The sequence below is a fragment of the Dunckerocampus dactyliophorus genome, chromosome 8 (assembly GCF_027744805.1).
Source record: "Dunckerocampus dactyliophorus isolate RoL2022-P2 chromosome 8, RoL_Ddac_1.1, whole genome shotgun sequence".
Lineage (NCBI taxonomy): Eukaryota > Metazoa > Chordata > Actinopteri > Syngnathiformes > Syngnathidae > Dunckerocampus > Dunckerocampus dactyliophorus.
In genome coordinates this window covers 25804365-25824769 of record NC_072826.1, presented here as the reverse complement: position 1 = coordinate 25824769, position 20405 = coordinate 25804365, and the positions used below count along the sequence as shown (strand labels likewise).

Genomic DNA, 20405 nt, shown 5'->3' with positions numbered 1-20405 from the left:
GCCTTTCTACAAAGAAATTGAAGTTAATGCCTCTCGTTTACACATTCACACACCCACTAAGATGCTTTGGAAACAGTTAGCACCAAAAAGTTGAGATGATCAAATACATTGTTTTTGGTGCCTAACTGTTTCCCAAGGTACAGTACATGCAAAATGATTAACTTAACTTTCTTTGTAGAAAGGCGCTTTATGAAAGTGAATACATTTACTTGTATTCATTTACAGCGCAGCCTTGACACATCCAATATGGCGGCGATGTTGACGTATCGCAACAGTCACCGATACCCACTCGATGCGTCGTCACCGTTCTTGACAGAAAAATCTCGCGATGTTTCGTATGATATTAGCCTCTTGCTTGGCAACAGGTGTCGTAGCCGGGCAAAGCAGCAGCCTCTACTTAACAGTAACTATCTGTGTGCTTTAAATAGTGAAGTTTATTGATAAATAAATCCAATATTTATTATTTACTCCAATTACTTTGCTACCTGTCCCCACCCGCACTTCCCTTATGCGTCACGTCGTAGCCCTGACGTCATGAAATCACGAGGACAGTGGTGAAAAGCGGAAGTTGAGCGACAACAACAAGAGCTGCCAGATTTCTTCTGGAAAACACCACAAGGAAGCTAAAACATTTCAATCACTTGTTAGTTTGGTGCCACAAACCTCCGGCGGTCAACACACATTGTTTTCGTTGACATTCGGCGCAAACATGTCGCTGCTCGGTAAGTTATTCGGCATCAGTAACAAGGCAGGCAAGTCGCCCACACCCCAGGAAGCTGTTCAGAAACTACGAGAGACCGAAGAGATGTTAACCAAAAAACAAGAATTCTTGGAGAAGAAAATCGACCAGGAGACTCTGACAGCCAAGAAGCACGGCATGAAAAACAAACGAGGTGAGGAAAAGCTTGTAGTTTAGTTAGCAAGTTAGCATGATGCTAGCTGAGGGAAGGAGAAGTTGACAAGGCAGCATGACTCCATGTTTAAATCACTTTGACAGCCGCGACTGTTATGGCACATTCTCAGCAGGGACCAGCAGGAGTTAAAGCAAGAGTTCTAAAGACGACAAACCTTAAGCTAGACCACTAAGTTTGCTCCATTGTTTTTCCATGAATTACCACTGGTAGAGAAATGTATTCCTGAAGGGTCTTTGAAAAAGTGACCTTCGATGGTGGAAAACAGTAAGAACAACGTGGTTGACACATGATCCGTTATCTTGGGTGAAAAAAAATTGTTAAGCTGGCTTCTTAAATGGAAAGTCTTCTGAAACTTTGACAATCTCTCTTTTTTCTAGTGCCTTTTAGGGTATGTTCACGCTTGTCATCAAAACAACTTAGTTTCTCTTAGTAGTCTCTGTGTAATGGATGCGGATATGGCTGTGCAGATGTATGTTGGTAAACCTCACTCCCTGACATCTTAAGAGTTGCGCTGGATGTCGAGTTGACAGCTCAGGCTTATCGCTCGATGACGTGCTTGACTCTCATTCTGCAGACCCCCTGGGCGAAAAACGGGGCTGGCTGGACCAGGTGGGTTAACTCTGCTAGTTTGTTTGGTCAAGCCTGCAAGCCTGTCCGGAGTGAGGCACGTGTGAATGCTGACTGCACCAAATGCAACCAAAATGAAAAAAACAGTGCAAATCATCAAAAAAATAAGACATAAATGCAAGCGTAAATACAGTTGTTGAACATACCTGACCAATGTTTCCCACAGGATTGCAATCTATCTGTGGTGGTGAAGAGAATGAAATTTCTTCTGTCGCTTCTTTGTGTGTGGAGTAGGGGGTTTATGTCACAGACAAGACAGAGCTGCCTGTGCTTTTTAAATGGGGGGGGGGGTGCAGCAGGACCTGCTGCTCGTTGAGAAGAGCAATACGTGCTTGCATGTTAGTCTCCGAAAGTGTCCAAAAAGACCAGAAAAAGTCATTGGATAAGAAAAAGACCACTGAGTGGACTGGCTCAAAATATAGAGACAAAGTGGCTAAGTTGGCAACACGTATCTCTCCTGCTACGTCTTGTTATTCTCTGACACACAGGTGCGTGTGAGGTGTGTTAAGAAGTAGTGTTACGATGCCATCTACCGTACGGAGTTGTAACAGCAAGCTACATTCACAGACAGTCCCACACATCTTTTTTAAAAAAAATTTATTTTAGAATTAAAAATATATTTTTTATCTCCAGACAGACAAGTAGGCACGTAGCAGTATTATGTGTGTGTGCTGTGCCTCACACAGCCACCAATGTGCTGACAGCTTGGCTACGCTTGTGCTTCAATGTGTTTGTGATGATTTTATAAGTTAACCGTCATGTCCCAGAAGTTGCTCTTTTCAAGGTCAGGAACGTGATGAACAGCTGGATAGTTTTTACAAGGCCGTGTTGTGTTATTCCACAGTATGCGCTGATGAAACCTGATGGACTGCATAGTTAGATAGATAGACTGCAAACATGCTGTACATGCGCAAAGTCTTTGAATAACATCATACCAACAAAATGACTCCTCCAGCATTCCACACAGAACGAGCCACATGACACACAGGAACCACACAGTAGAACACAATACTGTCTTTAAAGACACACTTTTTCATTTGGAAACCACGTTTACATCCATATAATATTCTAATCATGGTTCATACTGCCTTAAGAACAACCATGGGCAATAAGAATATTCCTAATATTGTCATTAATGACGTCAAAACACACTTTTGGACCCTAAAGACAGAATGCTTGCCTTGATGTTACATTTGTTGCCTCATTTGCTGATCAAAACCATTGTTTGTATACATATTATCAATAAAGACCAAAGATGACAGAAATGATCATGCAATCTGCCAGCATCCCTTTCATGCTCACCAAAAGATTCTGAAGAGTTTGGGCCAAGGTTTGCAGCCAGGACAGACGGGCAAGGGTAGTACAGGTGGTCCTCGGTTTACGATGTTCCAAGCTCAGAATCAGAATCGGCCTTTACTTGCCACTTATACAGAAATACAAGTGGAAATGTACAATCATCCGTCCATACATATACAACATACTATACCAGGGGTCGCCAACCCGTTGATCGTGAGCTACTAGTCGATCTTTTGGACTTTGCCGGTCGATTGCGAGAACATTTTGAAAAAAATGTATTATCATATCAGTCTCCCCACCTTCCGGAAAGCGATCAACAGGCACACATTTCATCCACTGACCACACCCGTACTACGCCTCGCCACTATCCAGGCAGCAACAGGCGAGCCCCAGCCAGGAGCCCAGTCCCCAAAACCTGGCCGGAGGTACACTAGTACACCGACTCGCGCCCCCCCCCCCCCCCCCCCAAAAAGCAAAAAAGTAGTGCGGGAGAGGAAGGCGTGAGGAAGTGACAGCGCTGCAATGATGTGCTTGCGCACACAACAGTAATTATTGCACATTAAAAAACAGACAAGAGTAACGTTTGCTTTGATTGTATGGTTCCTTTAGTCAAGTGTGGACTGGTTTCCAATTGCATAATCTACATACTGTTAAGTCCATCTTTAAACCTAGTCTGTTTACATGCGCTTTCCAAAGATGTTTTTTGGCTAATTTGTGCAACAATTAGGTTTTTTTTGGTGCATGCAAACCTACTGAAAGGAAAGAGGCAGGATGCTCAGATAAGATAAATGTATGTGATGCTGGCTAACAATGTTAACAATGTCACCAGGCTACAAAAAGATCTTCCATGCTGATATCATCCAATCAAATTGGCTCCTGTTTTGTCTCCTGGTGAAGGTGAAGGATTCATGTATCATAATATTTCATCTTGGTCAGAAAAGTCATTTTCTGCCTCATGAGACATATTCAGTCAAATAATCGGATTTAAGTTTCGGAGGTAAAAAGTATTCATCATTGCAGCAAATTATTATTAACTTTATTATCTCAATTAGACTGAGACTACAAAATCATTTAGGTTGTTTACAACTCAAGACAAATCCTAATCCTTTGTAATCTGGTCAAGGCTCTTTCGAGAAGATCATCTTCACTCGCACACCAAGCATCATGACCCAGCCCTTCTGTCGTGCCTGGGTTCTGTTCCCCTAGAGCAGTGCTTCTCAAATACTGGGGCGGGCCCCAGTATTTGCTGCCACTCGCAACTTTGTTTGGGCTCAAGGCGGGATATTTAGCAGTCATAAACAATGCACGGACAGTGAGTCATCTACATACAGTGGTGTGAATGGCTTCTCAAAACAATATGCGTTCAAAAGAGTAACACATTTGCGTCACAAAAATGCCTCCTCAAAAAAATCAGACCTCACAAATTGCTCAGCGTTATGTTTGTCTACCGCCATATCGCTGCGCATTGTCGCCTGTCCATTTTTGTGTATGTGATGAAGACGCTTGCATCTTCTTCTGTTGTGAAAAACACGCAAACAAGATGGCCGTGGCGTAGAGTAATCTTTTGAACACATATTGTTTCGAGAAGCCAAACTTCTTACTTGTGTAACCCCAGCGACTACCTGGAACTACGTTCGTCATCACAGAAATACGACCAGAACTGGACTTAGGGGACCGAGTGAGGGTAAGTCGCTGTTAATGTACTACACTGCCGATGGGGATGTCATACAACTTCATACCAAAAAATCCGAACTATCCCTTTAAGGAAGAAAAAAAATCCAAACCTACATGGCCCTGTGTGAAAAAGTGATTGACCCCCCTGTTAAAACACAACTGAGATTAATTAAGAGATATCAGTCTGCAAATGGTTATAAGGCCATTTCTAACGCTTAGGGACTCCAGCAAACCACAGTGAGAGCCATTATCCACAAATGGCAAAAACATGGAACAGTGGTGAACCTTCCCAGGTGTGGCCGGCCAACCAAAATAGACAATCACAATAGACCCCACAATAACATCCAAAAAAATGCAGACCTCACTTACCTCCAAAGACACTGGGCAAAAACGGCCTGCATGGCAGAGTTCCAAGACCAAAGCCACTGCTGAACAAAAAGAACATGAAGGCTCATTTCAGTTTTGCCAGAAAATATCTTGATGATCCCCAAGACCTTTGGGAAAATACTCTGTGATCTGACGAGACAGAGATTGAACTTTTTGGAAGGTGTGTGTCCCATTTCATATAGCGTAAAAGTAATGTCGCAGTTCAGAAAAAGAACATCATACCAAAAGTAAAATATTGTGGTGGTAGTGTGATGGTCTGGGGCTGTTTTGCTGCTTCAGGACCTGGAACACATGTTGTGATTAATGGAACCATGAATTCAAAAAATCCTGAAGGAGAATGTTCGTTTTTTCCTCCCTTATAATAAAAAGTTTCATTTAAAAACTGCATTTTGTGTTCAGTTGTGTTGTCATTGACTAATATTTAAATATCTTTGATCTGAAACATTTAAGTGTGAAATCAGGAAAGGGGCAAACACTTTTTCACACCACCATTAATGTAAGGTGCTTTGTTTGGGCACTCCATTTTTGTGGAACAACATGGCAAACTAGACGCAAAATTTTGGCGAAAACCAAATACAAAAACTGGGGCGTACAAAAATCTATGTTTGACTATTTGTTTTATTTAGATCAATTCAGAAGCGTTGAAGCTGCCAGTGAAGTGCCTTGCTAAAGGGCTTAAGGAACTGGCTTCTCTCCAGTCAGTTTGTTTGTCCTTTTTTTTTTTTTTTTTTTTTAAGTAGGTCTTTCTCAGTTGTCGGCTTGGTCTGTTCAATGTTGACGATGACTCAACAGTTTTACCAGTTTGTAAAGGAGTGTAAACAGATGGGTGTAAACGCGCTGTACTGACGCCTAAACCAGCTGGAATCCCAATGCAAGGTAGTCCAGGATAGTCATAGGCATGAGGTCAGTGACGCCAAGTTGCTATTTGGGCCAGCTGGGTCGAGTGGCCCCATCCAATTGGTCCTGCTTGTTTTTAGCGGAAACAGAAGCTCAATGCATTCTTTGAGATGTCGGGCCTCAAGTGAGCCCTGGCAGAGATTTGGATCAGATGGGATTAAAAGAGTCCTGCTTCGCTTGGACTAAACTGTCATTTAGCATGCACACACTCTCCTCTGGATTTTACTACCTCCACCAAGGCACATTATATTGGTGTTTGGTTGGTTTGTTTACAAGTCAGTGCTCAGGTAGCACACATGAAGCCAATATATAGTGGGGAAAATAAGTATTTGATCCTCTACAGAGCGGTTTTGTGTCCGTGAAGCACACAAATGAGTCCTTTCCCTTTTTTTTTAAAAAAAAAGGTACTCCTCATCTCCATTTAAATGAAAGACACCTGTCACACAAAAAAATATCTTCCATTCACACACCTATCCACTGCAATGGGCAAGACCAAAGAGCTGTTCTCTGGGACAACATTGTAGACCTACACAAGACTGGATTGGACTACAAGACCACCAACAAGATTGTAGACCTACACAAGACTGGATTGGACTACAAGACCACCAACAAGATTGTAGACCTACACAAGACTGGATTGGACTACAAGACCACCAACAAGATTGTAGACCTACACAAGACTGGATTGGACTACAAGACCACCAACAAGATTGTAGACCTACACGAGACTGGATTGGACTACAAGACCATCAACAAGATTGTAGACCTACACGAGACTGGATTGGACTACAAGACCATCAACAAGATTGTAGACCTACACAAGACTGGATTGGACTACAAGACCATCAACAAGATTGTAGACCTACACGAGACTGGATTGGACTACAAGACCATCAACAAGATTGTAGACCTACACGAGACTGGATTGGACTACAAGACCATCAACAAGATTGTAGACCTACACGAGACTGGATTGGACTACAAGACCATCAACAAGATTGTAGACCTACACGAGACTGGATTGGACTACAAGACCATCAACAAGATTGTAGACCTACACAAGACTGGATTGGACTACAAGACCACCAACAAGATTGTAGACCTACACGAGACTGGATTGGACTACAAGACCACCAACAAGATTGTAGACCTACACGAGACTGGATTGGACTACAAGACCATCAACAAGATTGTAGACCTACACAAGACTGGATTGGACTACAAGACCACCAACAAGATTGTAGACCTACACGAGACTGGATTGGACTACAAGACCATCAACAAGATTGTAGACCTACACAAGACGGATATGGACAAAAGACTGGAATGGACTACAAGACGAACATGATTGTACACAAGACTAGAATGGAGGTCTGCACAAGACTGGAATGAACTACAAAGGCATCAACAAGACTTTAGACCTGCACAAGACTGGAATGGACATCAACAAGATCGTAGACCCGCATAAGACTGAAGCCTGAAGAAGAAGCTTGGTGAGAAAGAGAGCACTACTGTGCAATCATTGATAAATGGAAGAAATCCAAACAGTCAATCATGTTCGCTCTGGACCTCCATGCAAGATTTCACCTGGTGGGGTACGGATGATGGTGAGAATGGTGAGGGAGCAGCCTACAATGACAAGGAAGGAGCTGCTTGATGATGTCAAGGGAGTTGGGAGCACAGTCAGCAAGAAGAGCATAAGTAAGACACTGTCAAGGATTGAGATCCTGCAGTGCCCGCAGGTCTCCTGCACAAGAAGACACACGTACACACCCATCTCAATGTTTGACATGCAAAATGATTCATTTAGAAACTTTATTTCATGTTATGTATTTTGCTTTGTGCCCCTCCTCTAGCGGCGCTGCAGGCCCTGAAGAGGAAAAAACGTTATATGACCCAGCTGCAGCAGATTGACGGCACCTTGTCCACCATCGAGTTCCAGAGGGAGGCGCTAGAGAACGCCAACACTAACACAGAAGTGCTGAAGAACATGGGCTTTGCTGCCAAGGCCATGAAGGCCGCACACCAAGACCTGTGAGTCGTCATGATCCTGTCTTCTTAACAGCTCTACACTGTGTTTAACTGTCATGTTTTCAATGTATTCATCACGTGACGCATACAGGAACATCGACAAAGTGGACGACCTGATGGCTGACATCACGGAACAGCAGGAGATCGCACAGGAAATCACAAATGCCATTTCCTCTCCCATTGGGTTTGGTGACGACGTGGACGAGGTATGAATGTATAGCAGAATTTAAATACAGAGACGCTACTTTTTTGCGTGTGCGTGTGCGTGTGAGAGCTCCATGAGTCTCATACAGCAGTTGTGTATTTTGTGTGTGTGTGTGTTCAGGATGAGCTCCTGGCAGAGCTGGAGGAGATGGAGCAGGAAGAGCTGGACAGAAATCTTCTGGAAGTGGAAGGAACATCAGACGTTCCTCTGCCAAACGTCCCATCTACATCACTGCCATCTAGACCAGGTGTGCTGGCCATTTAAGAAGAAACCATAATAATAATATAATCATCATCATCGGGCCATATTTCCTCATTTAGTGGCCATGGGTATTTATTTGCTTAAATCCATTATAAAACATGGAACGGTAAATCCATTAATGTTTGTAATATGATACTTTATTAACAATTTACATGACGTGAAAGTGGAATTTAAAACCAATTAAAAGTGGCAGAAAAAGCGACTGTTTAGGTCAGGGGTGTCCAAACTTTTTCCAGCAAGGGCCATATACTGAAAAATAAAAGAATGCAAGGGCCACTTTGATATTTTGTAAACCAACACATGGAGATATGCTAAGAAGCTGTACTGTATGTAGCTCAAGAGAAAACTGCATTTCACCTTTGTAATACAGGTGAAATGCTACTAAAATGACGGTTTTTCCATAATAATACGAGTGTATTCTCATAAAATTGTGACTTTTCTTCTTCATTCCATTATGACTTTTTTTCTTAACATTATTATTTATTATTATATTATTATTTTCCAACTTTATTCCCATAATATGTTTTATCTTTTTTTTTCTTTAAATCATGTATTTTGTCTTTAGTGCAACATTGTTACTAAAATGATATTTTTCCTCATATTACAAGTTTATTCATGTAAAAATTGCAACTTTTTTTGTCATTAGAAAACAATTTTGACTTTGCTCTGGTAAAATTTCTGCTGTTTTCATTTTCTGCTGTTGATTTTTTTTTTGTATAATTTTCCGAATATTTCAACTTTCTTCTTGTATATTTTCTTCTCTCACTTTTTTCTTTAATATTTCAACTTCATGCTACTAAAATGACATTTTTCGTTATACTATTATTATGGCTTGTTGTCCTTGCTAGATTACAATTCTCTTAATGTTTGGACTTTTGGTTGATTTTCCCATTCTTGCTGCTGTTGTGTTTTTTTTTTTTAAGTTTCCTTGTTAAATTCTATTTTTAGACTGCGTTGCGGATTGATAAAATCATAGCTGCGAGCTGCAAATAGCCCACGGGCCGCGCTTTGGGCACCCCTGGGTTCGGTGAATCACTAGTTGCTAGCAATGAAGCTGAAACGCTTCATGTAGTATTTCACGTAAACACATACTCTGTATCAAATGAAATACTTTCATCACTACACTTTTAGTGGTTCCTTTTATTTATTTTGGATTTGTTTTTCCATTAACATTTTTCCATCCTTTTTTTTTTTTTTTTGTTTTGCTGTTCAATTAGTTCTTCCTGAGTGTGCAAATTTGGACAGAATAGTGCTGTCCCAAATTCATTCTGTTGTACACTTGAAATGACAATCAAAATATATACACACTTCCTCTTCTTCTTTTTGTTCTTTTTTTTAAACGTATTCTTAGGGATGGAATAGGTTCGATATTGGCATACAAATGTAACATTGCTAGATATCGGTGTCAGGTTTTCCCTATAATTAAAACCGATTAAAAAAACAAACAAAAAAAACTTCTGCATATGGGCCTATGGGCTCCCATACTGGCCGTCGTCCTGGCATCCAGTGCGGCCACTATGTGGAAAAACTTTGTCATGTCCTGTGTTATTCCTTGCAGTCGGAACTGGGCTTCGACGTATTGCAAACACGGGCGTGGTTTGTGTTGCCGGCGCAGGTAGCACCGACGTTAGCCAACTCATTAGCATGTAGTGGCGCCGGTACAGCCTGGTTGTTCTCACTGTTGTCAGTTGACATTTTTGTGGAGGTGTGACGAGGAACAACTCTTTAGCGCCAACTAAGTGGCTACAACAACCTCATGATTGGGAAACGGAAGTACACTTGGTGATTGTCTAAAACAATATTGTGGATGTCCACAATGTGTTAACTCCACAACAGGAAATGTGTGATGCTACACATATCGGAATCAGAAATTGAGAGTTGGACAATGCTGCCATATCGGATAACGGCAAAAAAGCCAATATCGGACATCCCGACGGATTTTTTTCATTTGTATTTTTCTTTTTTTCGTTATTCTTGACTTCCTTTTCTTTTTTGTTTTTGTTTTTACCTTTTTCCTCTTTTTTCCTTTTCCCTATTTTTTCTTTCTTTTTTCTTTTCACCTTTTTTCTTTGTCTTTCTTTTGCCGTAATTTTCCATTATCCCTTTTTTCATTTCTTTTTGTTCTTGTTTTTCCCTTTTTTCTTCTTCTTGGTTTTCATCATCTCCTTTTTTAATTGTAAATTGCAACCACTCGACGGAGCACTATTGCTTAACATTTGCTTCACCCCATAAAATATCCCCACCCCTCTATTATACAGTCATTAAAACTAAACCTACAGTACTGTGACTGTAGGTTGCAGGGGGAGGGGATGATGTCACTGTCTAAGTTGATGTAATGTTTATGGATGCTGCAGACATCAAAGATTTCAAAGTAATGTTTCTGCATCAGTGTGCATAAAAATGGAGAATTCTAACAGGTGGCGTGAAATCTATCTGTTGCGGTCCAAATGTATTAGTGGTGGGCCACCACAAACAAATGAATGTAAAACACTGGTACTTCTCAGTGTGAACGCACTCATGCAAGAGAAAGTAAGCATGGAAGTGCGCTAGTTGAAAGAACCATTTCAGGAAATTTGGTAGTAAGAGTTGTATGTGGTGAGCAGGCGGTGACGACATTGCTTGTGTTGTTTGTTTCAGCCAAAAAGAAGGAGGAGGAAGATGAGGACGACATGGCCGACCTGCACGCCTGGGCCACCAACTAAACCTCGCAGGCCACGCTAGCTGGTGTCCCTCCACCTGTCCTCGTCCTCACCCCCTGCCAAGTGGGACCTGGACTCTGGGCTGCTGAGCTGGCACGCTGCTGCAACGTCCCCCACCCCCGTACCTCCATCCCGAAGTATGCACTTGTGCACGTGAGAATAACACAGCGAGAAGGTCTTTGTTGTTTGGGTCGGTCCTCACTCGGGTGCACCAGTGCATGCTGGGAGCAGCAACACCACGTCTCCACCGTGAGAAGAATGTGAAGAATCATCAGGTGTATGCTGAGGGGTTGGGGCGGGGCTAGGATCCACAACCGGAACAATGACAGGACTCTGACAATTTGTGCTCGTCATATTCTTAAAAAGAATCTTTGCTTATCATCATGAAGGTGATAAAAAGACATTTAGGTGTTCTCATTGATGATGCAATTGACGGATGGAGGGAGGGAGGGAGGGAGGAAGGGGATGGGGTAAATCCATCTCCTTTAAAAGATGAGAACTTTTATAATCTCATTCTTCTTTGTTGCTGCTGTTAAATAAACCTTCCTTGCCAGAAAAAAGCAGAAAAAGACAAAATGCTTCTTTACCTCCAGAACCGCACCAGCCAGTAGTGTCCTGTCAGACCAAAGGGCTGCGAAGCCTGCTTGTCCTCTCCTCGCAGTGTGACTTGACTAGTTTCAGGAATGTCAGCGCAGACTGATCCAATGTTGCCCCTACTATATCACCTTTGACCCATTGACCTCCTGACTAAGCACTTTAGGTGGCCATGAGGCTAGTCTCCAGTCCACACCTGTCAACATTTTAACTTTAAATTGGGAAGTGTTTTCATGGAAGTTGAAAAATACAGGAACGAGAGGACGCCGGGAAAGAAGGGCAAAATATGAGTGTTTCCCGGGGAAAACGAGAAGGTGGACGGGTACAATCCAGTCACAACTAAACTCTCACATCAAGTAGTCTGTTGTGAAATGCTGGTCTGCCTCTGATGTTTGTGAAATTTAAAAAAATGTTCCCATAGGAGAAGTAGGAAAAATGATCTGTGGCCATCATACATTTAGAAAAGATGAAAAACAGGATGACAACAAATTCGTGACATAGCAAGGCAGCTTAAGACAGGTATTTGATTAATTAATGGTCCATATATGTAGATCAATATGTGCTTAACAATCTGAACTACACATTTTAGCATTGTGTTATGTAGGTGACAAAGCACATTAGTGTAAAGTTTGTAATTTAAAATTAGTGTTATTTTTTAGAATAGGAAGAGGCCAATTAACAAGTTGTGGGTTTAAAAATGGCCTGCTTGACCACACCCCGACCTGAAAAACCCAGTGTGTGTTCACTGCCTTGTTTGTTGATGCTTGATGGGCTTTTCTCTCAAAATAACTTGGCAGCGGTGGGATTCGAACCCACGCCCCCGAAGAGACTGGAGCCTTAATCCAGCGCCTTAGACCGCTCGGCCACGCTACCGTAGTAGGCACACGGGCATCAATTGTAGATTTTGTCTTTAAAAACGCGAAAGCAACTCTCGGAGTGTTTTTTGCGTCACAATTTGTGAGAGTTTTCACGCAAAGACGAGGTAAGAACAGCCAGCTGTTCACAGCTTGACTCTCGGCAACAGCTGTTCAGGAACACGTGACTTCAGTCCATCCAATCACACATTCACTAAGTTTTATTTCAGCAGGACTTTACACAAAACACATGAAAGTCTCCTTTGGCCACATTTGACTGTTTTGCAGCTGTTGTTCCAACCTTTCTCCTCAATGCTAGCCTGCCATAAGGCATCTGATGAAACGTCAAATAGTTTAAATGGTGACGTTTTTTAAGTTTGGCACAGTTTAGATGGACGGTATGATGCGTTTTTACACTATCAGGTGAGCCTATGCTACTATTATAGTCTTGTATATACAGTACTTCATTTCCATGTACTGCAGTTTCGAAAACACATCAATCTATCTTTTTTGTTCCTGAAAGATGAGGCAAATACTCATTTTGCAAGTTTGTAATGTTGCAAGAGGTTTGCCATTCTAAAGTTAGCCTGTGCGCGCTAAAGTTTTTGTAATTTTATGTCCAAAAACACACCTTGTGTAATAAAACATTATTTAACTCTCCACTTCACATGCTGTATTTGAACGTCTCACTCCAAAGGGCGTGTCCGATACAACTTCAACCAATGACATCGCGGATATTCGGGGCGGGTAAGAAACACTTCAACTAATAGCACTCGAGTATTCTTGCTCTAAGTCCCGCCCACTCACGCCCGGCTCGGAGGAGAGTGCCTGGTAGATAAAAAGCAAGCCGACATGATAGCGGCCCTCCTCTCTGCGTTTGGTCGTCGGCCAGGCTGCTGCTGCTTTCTACACAGTCCAAACGAAACTCCCAGCTTGTCACCATGTCCGAGAAACTTCCCTACAAAGTTGGTCAGTGTTGGTCTTCTTTACTTTTCTGCCGTCTTTAGTGGAGTTGCGTGGCGACGTTGCTCGCTAATAGTTGGCTAGCTAGCATGCTTGTCCGGCATGTGCTCTAGTCTGAAGCAGCCCTAACGACGGCGACCATACCCACTAAACGTCATAAATTATTTTAAAATGTAAATACCACTACTATTGCATGTTAACATATAACATTATATTATGTGGTGTTTGTCACGTTTCTTGGTTTGCATGGTCGTCCACATTAAAATGAGATGTCGTTATTGCAACCAAGTCAAGTGGAAGACTATCTAGTTTGTCTGGATGTTGTAGTTTACGAGCACACCGTAACCTATGTAAAACTAGGTTAGCAAACTACAACTCCCATTATGCCTCCCAGCTCGCCTCATTTGGCAGCGTGATTGACAGCAGCAGACTGCAGGCTGTAATAACACTACATCTGCCTCATACTGCATGAAGTTTGCAGGGTGTCTGCAGCTAATGTGGTCTTGCCAAACGGGGCGCACAATATTAAGCTACCTTACCGCATGGTAGCGACATTTGCTCGGGATTAATGGTATGCAAATGTCTAAATGTGGGAATCATGCCTGAACTAAGGCGCATGTAAAGATTGACAGCAGAAGTTGCTCAATGTGCAGCAGTCAGATAACAGCAGGGCAAAGTCTAAACGTTTCCCTTAACTAATCTTGTAAAAAGTAATCCTTGTTCAGTGCATCCATCAATTCCTGGTGTTTGATTTACTAGAAGCTAATCTGTCCACATGATCTTCCCAGTTTGTTTTCCTCATGGAAGTCTTCCTGAGATAAAAACAATCACCAGAAGTTTTTTATTTTTTACTGCTCATAGCGTTTATGTAAATTTATTTTAGTGAATCATTAGACTGACCTGTTTTGAATGCCTTGACAGGAATATCAAACACACAAAAATGCATTTCTCATAGGAAATAATGGAAATAGGGTCAAACTGTGGCCATCATTAAAGCTTTAAGTGCAGTCAGGTTTTAACATTAAGTGTCATAACTCGGGTGAGGCTGGAGTCTTTGAATGAGAGCCCCCTTACTTCATGTAACTTACTGTCTGTCACCACAGAAAAAGCAAAACGCACACAAATGTGCGTGGATATTTTGTTGACCTGCATCTGTCCCCCGCAGCTGACATCAGCCTGGCCGAGTGGGGGCGCAAGGCCATCGACATTGCGGAGAATGAGATGCCGGGCCTGATGAAGATGAGGGAGATGTACGGTCAGTCCAAGCCGCTCAAGGGCGCTCGCATCTCCGGTTGCCTCCACATGACCCTGCAGACCGCCGTGCTCATCGAGACCCTCACCGCCCTCGGAGCAGAGGTGCACTTTTATGTTCCTTTGTAATTTATGAGTGATGTGTGTGGACCAGGACCGGTTCAGTCCAGCAGTGAAGATAACGTTTAGTGTTTGTGGCGATGCCCCTTGAGGTGTTGCAGCTCAGCCTTCCATGTTGCAGCTGTGTCAAAAGGCGGCACAGAGTACAGGTGGTCGTCTGCACTGAGTCGCCATGTTACAGACGACTCGGCGTGATTTTTGACCGATATGGGTTTTTCAGGACCGATACCGATTATTAGGAGTTGAACTGCCTAAAGCATGCTTATTTAACCAAACAAATAGAAAAATGGCTCCAAAAGAGCATGGCGTTCCTAGACTAAGAAGCATCTCTAAGAAGTTGAATAAAAATTTAAATAGCGACCTGAAATGTTTCCACAGTAAATAAAGTGTCATACATTACTTACCTTTGTTCAAACACAACAAGAAGTACAGGGAGTTAACAAGCTAATCAGCAAGGAAAGGAAGTTGATTGGCCATCTTATTTTTGGTCAGAAAACGGCCACAATCTATTGTTTGCCTTTTAAAAGCAGCAGGTGGCGCTATTAGCACCAACTGAAAGGTGTTATGAAAGCACTTGTGGAAGATGGTTATTATGAATGACTGATTGAATGGAATGTGAACGATGTGTCTTCAGGTGCAGTGGTCGAGCTGCAACATCTTCTCCACTCAAGATCACGCCGCTGCCGCCATCGCCAAGTCGGGTGTCCCAGGTAACGCTTCATTTCCTTACATTATTCATGAAGTATATCTACAGTAGAATCCGCTTAAGTCGACGCCCCTCAGACTGGCTGACTCACAGCGACATAACCCAAACGTGCCTTAAGCTTATATAATAATAATAATCATAATAATAACAAAGCATTTTTCAACACACGGTAGTTTGTAAACATGGTTGTCCTCCATTTGTGCATTTTTTTTAAGAATCTTGTGTTTTCATATGGTGCTCTAGCTTACGCTTATTTAACAGAGCTGCTGTAGTAATTTGGTTGTACGTCTTGAATACAATGACGATTAGGCCCATCACAGTAATCGATAAATCACTTAATCGAACCATTAAAAGAAAAAACAAATTCATAATTTGCCGGTCTAAATTGACATGTGCATGTTTGTTTTCCTCGGCTCTCATTACCACACAGGCTGGATGGTCCCTGAAGCCGTGAACGCTGTCAGGCTGTGTGTGTCAGCAATGTTTTGATATTTTTTTGGTGTGGTTGTATATTAAAGCAAACAGAGCTCTGGTATCTAGTATCAGCAGATATCCAAATTGAGTTGGAATGGTAAAACTCCCTGAGGACATCAGAGCTGATGTCCAGTAAAGGACAGAATCCACCTGCAAGCGTCATGTTGCAGCATCTGCTTCACACAGCCCCCATCAGCTCATTGTTATTGTTGATCATGTGTGCATGTGTGCAGTGTACGCTTGGAAGGGTGAGACTGACGAGGAGTACATGTGGTGCATCGAGCAGACTCTCTACTTCAAAGATGGACAGCCCCTCAACATGATCCTGGACGATGGAGGAGATCTCACCAACCTGGTACACCAGAAGCACCCCAAGCTGCTGGCAGGTAACACACACACACACACACACACACACACACACACACGTAATAACGTTACTGCAAGGCTGCTTTCTATAGCCTATTTTGCGAGGATAATTGTAGTTCCTGGAACTAGAAGGTTCCCTGAGGTCCATTGTGTGTTTGTACAGCAGTGTGGTCAACAGACTCAGTCTGCACAGGCAAGAATTTACAAACGTCTTCTGCCCCTTAAGGCGTTGCAGCTCAGCGTTCCATGTTGCAGCTGCGTCAAAAGGCGGCAGAGAGCAAAGGTGGTCGTCTGCACCGAGTCTCCAACATTAATGAGGACTCGGCGTGATGTTGACCACCGACACGTATTCTCGTCTGGATGGAGCACGTATGTCAAGAATGTTGCGTATTTACGCGTCTGCCTGTTGGCAGGCATCCGTGGGCTGTCTGAGGAGACGACCACAGGCGTCCACAACCTGTACAAGATGATGAAGAAGGGCGAGCTGAAGGTTCCCGCCATCAACGTCAATGACTCAGTGACCAAGGTGAGCGCCGATTCCAGAGGAGAACGGTGCAGCCTCTGTGGTGCTAACGGCAGCGTGACTCCTTCCACAGAGTAAGTTTGACAACCTGTACGGCTGCAGGGAGAGCCTCATTGACGGCATCAAGCGCGCCACCGATGTCATGATCGCCGGGAAGGTGGCGGTGGTGGCGGGCTACGGCGATGTGGGCAAAGGCTGCGTCCAGGCCCTGCGTGGCTTTGGCGCCCGTGTCATTGTGACGGAGATCGACCCCATCAACGCCCTGCAGGCCGCCATGGAGGGTAGGTCACGCCCACCCCACCTCCTTTTAAAGTGGGTGTGTTTGCTAACGTGTTGCTGCGCAGGTTACGAGGTGACCACCATGGATGAAGCCTGCCTGGAAGGAAACATCTTTGTCACCACCACCGGCTGTGAGGACATCATCCAGGGCCAGTAGGTGGCGCCACACACTCCGCCATTCCCATAAAATATTCTCTTAAAAAACACAAAACAAAATGTGAGCTGTGGATTGTTTGCGCCCCCTACAGTCACTTTGAGAACATGAAGGACGACGCCATTGTCTGCAACATCGGACACTTTGACTGCGAGATCGACATGAGCTGGCTGAACAAAAACGCAGCCAAGAAAGTCAACATCAAACCTCAGGTGAGCGTGCAAGGCTCGAACTACCAATATATTCCATTTAGAATTAAGGAATCCTACTTTATCACAGTCTGGTCTGGAACCAATTAAGCGTGATAAACGAGGGATTACTGTACATTGTACGGGTAGAACATGTAGGAATCATGGAAGGCCTACTTTCTTATTGGACCTGCAAACTTTGCATTAAAAAGAAAAAAAATTGAAAGTCTAATCAACGTGAGCTATGAAATTGTGCTGTTATGTAATACTCACGCGTGCTGTGGCGGGCCTCAGGTTGACCGTTACCTGATGAAGAACGGTCGCCACATCATCGTGCTGGCCGAAGGCAGGCTGGTGAATTTGGGCTGCGCCATGGGTCACCCCTCGTTCGTCATGAGCAACTCCTTCACCAATCAGGTGCGTCTGTCCACAGAAGGATGTGACTTTCTGCTGCCAAGTTTGAACTTTTTTCACTGACTGGTGCTCCTCCCGCAGGTTCTGGCTCAGATTGAACTTTGGACCAACACTGACAAATACCCCGTGGGAGTCTACTTTTTACCCAAAAAGGTCAGCAGGCACACGAGACGCATTCAAGGCTGACTCAGAGACGTCCTGTTAGAATAGAATATAACTGCTTTGTGTTGCGTCCAGCTGGATGAGCAGGTGGCCGCCGCTCACTTGGACAAACTGGGGGTGAAGCTGACCAAGCTGACAGACGGCCAGGCCAAGTACTTGGGTCTGCCCAAGGAGGGCCCCTTCAAGCCGGACCACTACCGCTACTGAGGTGCCTCCGCTTGACCCGAGGAGAAGAGGCAGGAGCAAGAGGCGGGGCTACCAGGGAAGGCCGTTTGGACTGAGCAGAACCCCTCCAGTGACAAGCAGCCATCTTTGTTTTGCTTTAATGTCTTCACACATCGGCCATCTTGACTCCTCCTCATCAGCTCTGGCGAGGTCGCTAAGAGACGTTTCTCTTGTCATTCCCTCTCGTTAATGGAATAAAATTAACCCTTTCCATGTGGCTCTTAGCTAGCTAACGACGTGCAGTGGCCTTATTCCAGTTTAGCACTTAGCAACTGTACTTGACCACCAGGAGGCGCTAAACCGCTGTGGTCTGGATTCATATCAAGGTCTTAAACTTTCATTTCTTCCTCTACTGTAATTATTTAATTGGACTTGATCGAAGAACGCACGCCGAGGTCGTGCTCAAGTCGGTGGTGACGGTTTGATGATGATTGTGAGAAATAAACATGCTGACCCTACTTTTCACTCCTTATTTTAAAACATTTCTTCAGTTGAAATAGAGAATGTTGAGCATTCATTACAATTCTCTTACAGCACATTTTCATGACCTTCCTCCTGCAGCAGGTGGCGGTGTAGACTGTAAAATGTCACCAGCATAACAACAAAAATAAGCATCGATAGCAATCCCGTTTGCTCTCCAGACTTAAGCTTTAGGTGTTACTTTGGTTCTGTTCTTGGAAGTCGAGTTGCTTTCCCAACCTGGAATGTTACTTCCTGTTTCACATCTTCAAAATACAAAGCAAGACACCTGAATCAAGAGTACTGTAATTCTAATGTGTGGACGTATTGACAATTTTTAACCAATTGGAATATTAAATAACTTCAATATGATTTCCAACATTTGTCACGTGCTTTGCAAAATTCACGTGAACACCCTGTACAATAAAGTGTAAAAGAAATTACTAATATTGTTTTAGATGTTAATATAAATAAATAGTATATAATATTAAATATATATACACACTGTATTGCATGAAAGCATACACTCATTCACTATCTCCATTTTAAACCGTTTTTAAACCATTTTAATTAAAAAAACATTCAAGCATCAAATTTCTCAGCTCATTCGGGAATAGCTGTCCACATTTTGTAAAAAAAAAAACATCCCAGTTTCCACAATTCCGCATTTTCCGAGAAGTTCTTCCCATTGAAAATGAATGGGGAATGTTTTCCAAAGTTCCATTTCTCAACCGATTCGGATCGCGTCCAAAACAGGATGCTCAAATGATTTGAGAATATTTTTTTTGCAAACAGTTTTGCTCTGCGCCATACGGTGAGAGCGTTTTCTTATATAAAAAAACAAACAAACCCAGGTGCGACTCCTGAGATGTAATTCAGGGTGTATGCAGCAGAGGGCAGTAATGCTTGTTTAGAGCCAATAGGAGAGTGAAGACGGGTTAGCGGAAGAGATTCAGGAAATGTATCGCAATTTTTTTGTCCTCTAACTCCTTCATTTTTCAACCGATTCAAACCATTCAAGCATCAAATATGTCAGCTAATTCGGGACTAGTAGGCTATCCAAATTTTTCTGATTTTGCAAAAAAAAGTTTTTCCCATTGAAAATGAATGGGCCATTTTTCGCACATTTCTCAACCAATTTGAACCATTCCAGTCTAGAAGCACAACTCAATCAGGACATATACATTGTGCTATCATATGTGTTAGCATGCTAGCAGTTAGCATTTTAGGATTGCTAGCATTCTAACATTAGCATAATAGCATTTTTAGCCATTTTCATTCATACAGGGTCAGGCAAAATGATCAGACACATTTGTAGGTTAAATAAAAGGCAAATAAAGTAAAGAAACAAGAGTGTTTTTATTTTTGAAAAGTACATATAATGCCATTCTGTTTCATTATGTTTTCAAAATTAAATCAGTCAAATGGGATCCATTATTGTCCACACACTCAATGCAGATCCAGTAGCTGTGAAGTTGGTAACCCATAACAAGATGGTGTTTGGAGCTGCTACGGGATCATGTCTACCAAGATTGAAGGGCAAACGGAACGCTCGTTGTGTTGCAGTTACAGATTCGTTTGTTTTGCTAAACGTTTCCACAATGAAAGTGCGATGCTCACCAGTCCAATTCATGGCAGCAACTGAAAAAGAACTTTACTTACTTTATTTGCCTTTTATTTAA

At 42.9% G+C, this 20405-nt stretch overlaps 2 protein-coding genes and 3 non-coding genes across 5 annotated transcripts; 4 read left to right on the top strand and 1 right to left on the bottom strand.

The window, feature by feature from the left end:
* Nucleotides 1-534: 534 nt before the first annotated feature.
* chmp4ba (charged multivesicular body protein 4Ba) lies at nucleotides 535-11448 on the top strand. Its single transcript, XM_054785685.1, has 5 exons — nucleotides 535-893; nucleotides 7652-7829; nucleotides 7918-8032; nucleotides 8152-8278; nucleotides 10930-11448. Exons 1-5 carry the CDS (start codon nucleotides 710-712, stop codon nucleotides 10992-10994), a joined length of 669 nt encoding a protein of 222 aa, XP_054641660.1. The 5' UTR covers nucleotides 535-709; the 3' UTR covers nucleotides 10995-11448.
* A 928-nt stretch (nucleotides 11449-12376) lies between these two features.
* Nucleotides 12377-12458, bottom strand: trnal-aag (transfer RNA leucine (anticodon AAG)). Its single transcript has one exon. It is a non-coding gene; the product is annotated as a tRNA-Leu (tRNA).
* Nucleotides 12459-13240: 782 nt separating this feature from the next.
* ahcy (adenosylhomocysteinase) lies at nucleotides 13241-18722 on the top strand. The gene is made up of 11 exons (XM_054784408.1): nucleotides 13241-13408; nucleotides 14568-14758; nucleotides 15408-15483; nucleotides 16187-16339; nucleotides 16733-16845; nucleotides 16916-17123; nucleotides 17187-17274; nucleotides 17370-17487; nucleotides 17758-17880; nucleotides 17959-18030; nucleotides 18115-18722. Exons 1-11 carry the CDS (start codon nucleotides 13381-13383, stop codon nucleotides 18244-18246), a joined length of 1302 nt encoding a protein of 433 aa, XP_054640383.1. The 5' UTR covers nucleotides 13241-13380; the 3' UTR covers nucleotides 18247-18722.
* LOC129187073 (small nucleolar RNA SNORA17) lies at nucleotides 14853-14983 on the top strand. Its single transcript, XR_008572348.1, has one exon. It is a non-coding gene; the product is annotated as a small nucleolar RNA SNORA17 (small nucleolar RNA).
* LOC129187072 (small nucleolar RNA SNORA17) lies at nucleotides 16533-16666 on the top strand. The gene has a single exon (XR_008572347.1). It is a non-coding gene; the product is annotated as a small nucleolar RNA SNORA17 (small nucleolar RNA).
* Nucleotides 18723-20405: the final 1683 nt, after the last annotated feature.

Excerpts from the sequence above, each read along its gene's own strand:
- ahcy (XM_054784408.1), top strand. The coding sequence starts at position 13,381 with ATGTCCGAGAAACTTCCCTACAAAGTTG. Across the intron at positions 14,759-15,407 it reads TCACCGCCCTCGGAGCAGAG|GTGCAGTGGTCGAGCTGCAA; the intron begins GTGCACTTTTAT and ends ATGTGTCTTCAG. Across the intron at positions 15,484-16,186 it reads CGCCAAGTCGGGTGTCCCAG|TGTACGCTTGGAAGGGTGAG; the intron begins GTAACGCTTCAT and ends GCATGTGTGCAG.
- chmp4ba (XM_054785685.1), top strand. The coding sequence starts at position 710 with ATGTCGCTGCTCGGTAAGTTATTCGGCATCAGTAACAAGGCAGGCAAG. Across the intron at positions 894-7,651 it reads CGGCATGAAAAACAAACGAG|CGGCGCTGCAGGCCCTGAAG; the intron begins GTGAGGAAAAGC and ends CCCCTCCTCTAG. Across the intron at positions 8,033-8,151 it reads TTGGTGACGACGTGGACGAG|GATGAGCTCCTGGCAGAGCT; the intron begins GTATGAATGTAT and ends GTGTGTGTTCAG.